At 54.8% G+C, this 8,020-nt stretch overlaps 1 protein-coding gene across 1 annotated transcript; it reads left to right on the top strand.

The window, feature by feature from the left end:
* The first annotated feature begins 5,491 nt into the window (after positions 1 to 5,491).
* Positions 5,492 to 5,803, top strand: LOC136469727 (uncharacterized). The gene has a single exon (XM_066467807.1). It carries the CDS (start codon positions 5,492 to 5,494, stop codon positions 5,801 to 5,803), a length of 312 nt encoding a protein of 103 aa, XP_066323904.1.
* Positions 5,804 to 8,020: the final 2,217 nt, after the last annotated feature.

Below are 8,020 nucleotides of genomic sequence, written 5' to 3'. Positions count from 1 at the left end.
GGACCCTTGGCCCATTTACTTTGGATTTTGGTGTTTGATGACCAACACAACCAAATTGGACTAATGAATTTACAAGTGTTTGTTTTGTAGTTCAATAGGGTGCAAGACGTAACTTGGACGAAGGAGACGTGATGATCCGATGATCAACACCTCAAGCAAGACCTTAGGAGCATAAGAGAAGACCCAAGAGATCAAGCAAAGTCCAAGCATGAAGATTGGAACCAAGCCGTATGCAAGATCGCAAAGAAATGAGCTCACTGTGGTGACCGGATGCTGGATCGGACGCTGGGCAAGTGGCTCGGTAGACAGGCGACCGAACCCTAGACCAGACACTGGTGGCAACCGACCGGACATAGGACAACAGCGTCCGATCGAGTACAGTAAGGTTCTAGAGTGGCAAATCTACGACCGAACGCGTCTGGTGGCAAGCGATCGGACGCTGGCCAGCGTCCAATTAGTATATTGCTGGCTCAACAGTCGGGACGACCGGATGTGTCCGGTCAGGACGATTCAGCGTCCGGTCAGTAGCAGTTTCACGGGAATTCGACCCCAACGGCTACTTTCTCAGTGGGGCTTATAAATACAACCCCCAACCGGCCATTTGAGGGGAGTGGAGCTGAGGAAACATACCAAGGGTGTTGATACACCATTTTAGTGATCTCCACTTGCATAGTGCTTAGTAATTCATCAGGTGATTAGCGTAGGTGCTTTGCGAAGTGCTTAGGTTGATTAGACCACCGTTTATGCGCTTGCTCTAGGTTTAGGCCTAGTGTTTAGTGAGATTCGCATACCTCTTGCTACCCGGTGCTTGCGAGCACCATTGTTGTACATCGGAGGGGCTTGAAGTCTTGCGAGATACACCAACCGCGTTTGTGGTGTGGCCGCCACCGTGTACTGGAGGGAACAAGGCCCACGGCGTTTCGGCCAGAAGCTTGATAGTGAAGACGGCGGGGAGCATCCAGGGGAGGCTTACCGGAAGGCACGTCGGAGACCCACTTGCGCATGGGGAAGGCCCGAGGCTATCCATGGAGTTACCCGACCGGGAGCTTGGCCCTTGCGAGGGATTCCTTGCGAGGGGCTCCAACAAGGATTAGGGGGAAGCTTGTGCGCTTCTCGATACCTCGGTAAAAATACCGGTGTCGTCGATGGGAGTTTGCATATCTCTACCTTGCTCTTCAGCTTCCGCATTTACATTACTTGTATTACTCCTTTTTGCGGTAGAGATAGCAACACACTAGCAAAACCATAGTTGCACATTTAGATAGTTTATCTTTTGCATAGGTTTTGCTAAGGTTAGCAAAAGAGGCCATAGTTTAGAGTCAGAATTTTAAGTTGCCTAATTCAACCCCCCCCCCTCTTAGGTGTCACGGTCCCTTTCAAACTCATCACATTCACAACACAAACAATTCCATGTCCTAATCACCGCAATGCCTTTTGAACAACCTCAATCAGCTTAAAAAGTAGAGATATACACCCTCTGTCCCAAAAAATATATAATTTTAGATTTAAATTAGTCAAATTTTCTCCGATTTGACCTATTTTATAGAATGGAAATATCAACATTTGTGTCTCCAAATATATTTACCATGAAAATATATTCCATAATCAATCTAATGATACTTATTTGATATAAAAATAGTACTTTTTATATAAAATAGTCAAAGTTAAAATTATTTGACTCTTTGAAAGGTAAGAATTACATTTGTTTTGGGACGAAGGTTGTATAGTCCAAATATATGAAGTGATTTCATATTTTCATATATTCGCATGCCTAATGATAAAAGGGATACTCACGAGATCCTAACATACAGGTATGTTAAGCCTCGGGTCCAATGGTTCCAGAACGAAGAAGACCCCCCGATCGACCCCTTCAGGATCGCCCGGGGGCTCAGGGGCTATGCCCATTGGGCACGCTCGCGCGCACCCTCTGGCAAAGAGACCCGACCGAGCCTGACTCGACAGCAGCTTTTGCCTGGGGCTTGGGGCTTCCTGAGCCTTGGGCTCCCGATCTACGGCGCCTCTGGGCTCGGCCCTTGGTTCCTGCCCAGCTAACGATGCCAGCCAAGGCCCGGGCACAAGAAGACAAGCCCTAGACTACCAATGCCCGGGGGCTCCCTGGCGCTGCTCTCTAGGTGTGCCCCTGCCAACTGCTCCTCTGACAGGGTCACGTCCGGGGCGTGACACAAGAAGACAAAGGTTTCTACAGCCTCTGGGGGCTCAGGGGCTTCCGGGCCCACACGTCAGCCCCTGGAGCCGACCTCATTCGCCACCAAAAAGACTCCAGAAGGTCTCACCCGGGGGAGGCCAGTCCAAGCCGACACCCTCTGACACATAGAGTGTCAGAATAGAGCAGCTGGACGACGCCCAGGCTTCTTCGGCTCCAAGACACCACAATGGTCCACGACGCACCGCTGCAAGCCCCTCCTAGACTCCGGCGCACATAGACCATAGACTAGAACCCCCAAACCTTCTTGTACCCGACCTATCTCATTATATAAGGGATAGGGTTGGACCTAGAGGGGAGGGAGGATCCCAGTTTGATCACCAAACACTCCATTCCATTCCATCTGCCTCCACTCTACACCGAGAGCAAGGCAACCCGGAGAGGGGCACCGAGAGCCCTTCCTCCACCGCATCCCATCATCTCCTTCCTCTCTGACAAGGTGGAGACTCCACTGGCGGCGAGGAAACCTTAGGATTAGCACCGAGCTAACCCCCTACCAAACTTTCTTCCTTTACACTCTGTTGTAAACCCCCATATTTTGGGTGCTCTTGAGTATAAGGATCATCAGCTGCTAGATGTCAGGACCAAATTGGCCCGAACTAGGATAAATCATTGTGTCTTCTCTACGTGATTTTTGTGTTCCTAAGTCCACCCGAGCCATCGAAGACCCCATACTATGACACCGACTCGAACAACATGCTTGCTGTGGTTTCGACCCTGCGATAGCTGGTGTTCCTAGTAGGGGGCAGCGTCAAGTGTGATTCTGGCTCTATGGTTGCCAGAGCCTCTTGCCTCGTTGCTGGAGCAAGCGGTACCACCCCAGACAGCAGTGTTCGCTTCCCCAGTGAGTTCTCCGTCATGGCCGACGCCTTCGCTCCAGGCCAGGTCCTCAACTTTGCGAGCCTGGCCTACATCATCGACTGCTATGGCGAGCTTCGTCCACTCCACGGGGCTACACCGGTGGGCAACGAGCCCCTGGTGCCGCCTCCTCCGCCAGGACTCTTGGGAGCATATCTTGAGGTTCTGGCCCTTCAGATCCGGCATGGTCTAGGCCTAAACCCCACCGTGTCGGACCACCACCAGACGTTCTACATGCTGGCCAACGTCCACTACCAGATCACCACCAGTGAGGTGCTCCCACTGCCTGATCCCTTGTGGTACTACCTATCGGACCTACCTTTTGGGATACAGAATGCGACAACGTCCTTCTAGCTAGAGCTAGAGCACCTCATCGGTCGTGAGGTGCCACGGAGCATCATCCTCTCTGGTGTAGCAGGGACTGACGTCCCCTCGCTCCGCGCCTTCCTCAAGGTCCTCTTAGGGAATGGACCGGAGTACGACTTCGACGACATCGACTACGATGCCCCGCCGCGCATGTGCTACCATGTCGACGTCGATGATCTTGCTCAGGAGGCGCCCGGGCTCATGTCGCTAGACTAGAGTACCCATAGCCACGTGGCCTACCTTTAGGAGAAGGCAGACCGCTTGTGCGCATGGTAGGTGGACTTGGAGGCCATCGAGGCAGAGCTCGAGCACCAAAGGCAGGACTTTGCGTAGCAGCAAACCACGCACCCTCTCGGCGATGATGACGATGCCCGCATAGGGGCTCCTAGCGTCCTTTACTTCCCCCAAATGGCATACAACATGGCGGCCACCGCTTGCCACCTAGAAGACATCTTTGACACGCCGGACCCGAAGACCAATGAGCGGCTAAATGAGGTGAAGAGGCTCCTCCACGTCGCCCTCGAGCAACAGTCCAAAAGTTCAGCCTCTCAGCGCCATGTCGCGCTCTCCCAACCATCCTAGATGACGGCCACTGCTAATGGGGGGCGCTTTGACGCTCACACCCCATGGGTGGTAGGGAGTAGCAATGACACCTCCGGCAATAGCTTCGACTGGCCAAGGACCTAGGGCGCCAAGCCTCGATAGGAGCGAAGGCGTGACCTTTCTCCTCGGCGTTCCCCCATGTGGCACCGGATCGGTGACGACCGTGACATTCATGACACCATTGAGGCCAGGCACCACGCTCAGGCACAGTCCCGTACCCCTGAGCGACGGGGTGGGGGCCCCGTCCCGAATCACTTTAGCCCCCTAGCGTTCGGGGCAGCGATTCGGGCAGCCCCCTACCCTAGGCATTTTCGACCATCGACTCACATCTCCAAGTATGATGGCGAGACCAACCCGAACCATTGGCTAGAGGACTATCGCCTTGCCATGAAGGCCGGGGGTCAGATAACGACTTCGCCATCTAGTACCTTCCTCTACTTCTGTCAAGCTCAACCAGAGCTTGGCTTGAGTAGCTCAAGCCTAGCAGCATCCACTACTGGGGCGATCTCCGTGCGGTCTTCATCGGCCACTTCCAGGGTACCTACACCCACTCGGGGAACTCTTGGGATCTCTGCAACTGCAAGCAGAGGGCCGACGAGACCCTCCGGGAGTACATTCAGCGCTTCTCCAAGAAACGCAATGAGCTCCCAAACATCATCGATGCCAACGTGATCAACGCCTTCATCTATGGCACAACCTATGAGGTGCTCATCCACGTGCTCGGCCATGAGACCCCGTGCACGACGCGGGAGCTCTTGGACATTGCCACCTAGTACCCCATTAGCAAGGAGGTTGTCCAGGCCAACTTTAGAGGGAAAGCCATGGCCACCGGCCACCGTAGCGGTGGTGATGATGCTGTGATAGGTGGAACAAGGACCGGAAGCACCGTGGGGAAGAGATGGTTGCCGCGGCCGACTATGCCGCCAAACCTCAGCCCTGTGGGCACGCTGCATGACCAGAACACTTCAAGATGGTGCTCGAGTCCCCCTGTCTGTTCCACAAGGGGTAGGCAAAGCATCTTCTCAAGGACTATGCTACCATGAAGGGCTACATCCGTAGCACCCTTGTCAATAGGGCAAGGCCTAGAACCTACCCCGAAGGCCGATGACCTAGCGGATGGATCCCAGGAGGAAGACAATGAGTTCCCTGAGGTCAAGCGCTGCCTCATGATCTTGGGGGTTCCCAGGCGTATGAATCCCACCGGCAGCGCCATGTCATTGAGTAGGAGGTAAACGCCGTCCACACCCTCGCCACCCCAATGCAGCTTCGGTGGTTCCAAACGGCCATCACCTTCGATCGAGAAGACCATCCCGATCGTGTCCCCCATCCAGGGCGCTACCCAATCATGGTCATCCCAATAGTGGGCACCATGCACCTTACCAAGGTGCTGATGGACGGGGCAATGGCCTCAACATACTCTACACCAGCACCCTCAATAAGATGGGCATCCCTCAGAGCATCCTACGCCCCAGCAAGGCATCGTTCTACGGGATTGTGCCAGGGAAGGAAGTCATACCCCTCGAGCGTATCTGGCTCAACGTCACCTTTGACCAGCCAGACAAATTCCACAAGGAGCTGCTCACCTTCGAGGTCATCGACTTCCCTAGTGTCTACCACGCCCTCCTCGATCAACCATGCTTCACCAAGTTCTTGGCCGTCCCCAACTACACTTACCTCAATCTCAAGATGCCTAGCCCGAAGGGGGTCATCACCATCGAGGGCAGCTTTGATCAAGCCTACTACTGCAAGTAAGACTGTGTCGCCCAAGCGGCCACACTCATTGCCCCTGTGCTCCTAACGGCCCTGGCCGTGACGTAGGAAGGGCGCCAGCGGAGGAAGCAACCAAGACGGCAGGGGAGCTCGACCAACTAAGCATCGGCAAGGCAATCAAGACCTCTAGCGGCAGCGATGGCTCAGCTGGCCCCTCCATCTAGGTGCTCGGCTCCCCAGAAGGGGTTGACCCAATCAAGGTGAGTTCTGACCTTTCCCCATGAGGTAAGGCCATCGCTGAGCCATCCACCTAGAAGTGACGCCTCCCAAGCCATGGGCCGCCTGCCGACCTCCCTCGCCGGCCTACCTCTCCAACAACAAAAACCAAGATAAGTCCCAACCCCCTGACCCTCTTGCTTCACTTACCTCTGTCTACTCTATTCACTATCTTCCTTGACCCTAGACATCCCAATGATGGGTCGATCGCATCACAAGATCGACTAAGCTAACCACTTGCTGACCTTTTCTAAAGGAGGATCGCTGCAGAAGGCCCCCAAGCGAGGCGAGTATGGGATAGATGGAGCAGGAGGAGTAGGTGAAATATCAGCAAGACGCTAATGGAGTGGCCCTGGCCATCGCGTTACCAGTTATGTCATATTTCCCCTCTCTTGTGTCCATTTCATTTTCTTTGCAGATTTCTGCCTATCTCCCGATCCTTCACCAGATCGTTCCACCCCACCGCATGTCGGTCCAAGGGCCCCCCAGAAGGGGCATCACCGAGGGTTCAAGGCCGGCCCACTGGGCTTCAAGATCGCCCAAAGCAACTAAAAGTGCGAGGGACATTTAGGAGGCGAGCCCACGTGGCTATAGCCGGGGCACCCAGAAGCACCTCGACCGTTGTGATGAACGATGTCCAAGTACTGACTTGAGCCACCCGTGGTGACCCAACGAGGGAGGCAGTGAGCCCCTAAGTACCGATAGACGGGCTCAGGAACTATACGAGTGGCTCAGTCGGGAAGCCGAGGATCTTCCCTCTAGGGGACATGACTAGGGCCTGGAACGACCATAAACTCAGGGTTCTCACGGACTTACCCACTAGCAGCACGGCGCACGGCGATCTTGGCCAATGAGGCCATTATCGTAATAGCCCAGCCCAATGAGGGATCAAGTCTCTGAGCATGACTCAAGAGCAAAATGAGATTACACACGAAAGTAATTTCATTTCATCAATTGGGAACGACCCGATTATAATATATGGCAGCAAAAACCGCTAGAAAACGGAAGATGCCGGTGCCGCGGCAGGGTGCCAAAGAAGGCCCATCGACGACTGGCCATGCAAGTGACCCTACCTCCCCTGGAGGTCGATCTTCATTGAGACTGAAGGGGGAGGTCAGGGCCCCAAGCCTAGAAGCTCGGCAAGCTGCTCATAGGAGGGACAGAGCACGCTAAGAAGAGGAAGAGATCTCCTAGCCGCTGCTTGGAGATTGGCACTCCACAGCAGCCCAAGCCCTCTGGAGAGCGCCACGTCCAGCCTAACCATAGGACCGGAGTGCCGCAGTAAGAAGTCCAGGAGTCCCTGAGCCCCGCAGGTGGCCAGAAGCCTATTGGTGTCCACGTGGGCCACCTTGCCCTCGATGATGCCACCTCTGGTGATGAAGCTACGGGGGCGATGCTAGACCATAGGCCCGGTAGCCCGCTACCCCGTGCTAATGCGGTTACAATGCCGCAACAACAGCGAGCCGCTGGATCACGGGCCTAGCCGCCTTGGCCTATGCCCCATGGTTCGTTGGAGTCCTTCCACCCTCAAAGAAGCAGTCGCCCGGTGGACAACACCAAGCTCACTTGGAGGGAAGCGTCGCACTTCATCGCTACTGCCATAACCGTTGAAGAAGATGGATCTAAGGAAGAAGAGCAGGGGCCGGAGGAAGGGATTGAAGATGTCGTGTCCCCTAGGGCCTCCCTTTATAGCCAAAGGCGGTGTGCTATGAGTAGCTCTAGGCTTTCCGATCAGCCATCAGCGGCTACAAAGGACCCTAGGGAACCGGCTAGGCTCCCTTCAATCCCCGCAGCATGCCTCTGGGTGGTTACATGATGACGGCCGTGCAGTAAAGGCAGAGTTAGGGAACTGCTGGCAACAAGTCAAGTCCCCGCTCCACTTTCCCTCACTCACGCCGCCCACTCCGCGTACGCCTCCTCGCGGGACTTGTGGGGATCCGCCTCACCTTGGGCCCACTGGCTATCATCGATGGCTCGGATCCA

Source organism: Miscanthus floridulus, chromosome 8, assembly GCF_019320115.1.
Source record: "Miscanthus floridulus cultivar M001 chromosome 8, ASM1932011v1, whole genome shotgun sequence".
NCBI classification, from domain to species: Eukaryota; Viridiplantae; Streptophyta; class Magnoliopsida; order Poales; family Poaceae; genus Miscanthus; species Miscanthus floridulus.
The sequence above is the reverse complement of the archived record's forward strand: the minus strand, read 5'-3'. Positions and strand labels throughout refer to the sequence as shown.

Bases quoted from the DNA above. Each gene is read 5' to 3' on its own strand.
- LOC136469727 (XM_066467807.1), top strand. From the start codon at position 5,492: ATGGGCATCCCTCAGAGCATCCTACGCCCCAGCAAGGCATCGTTCTAC.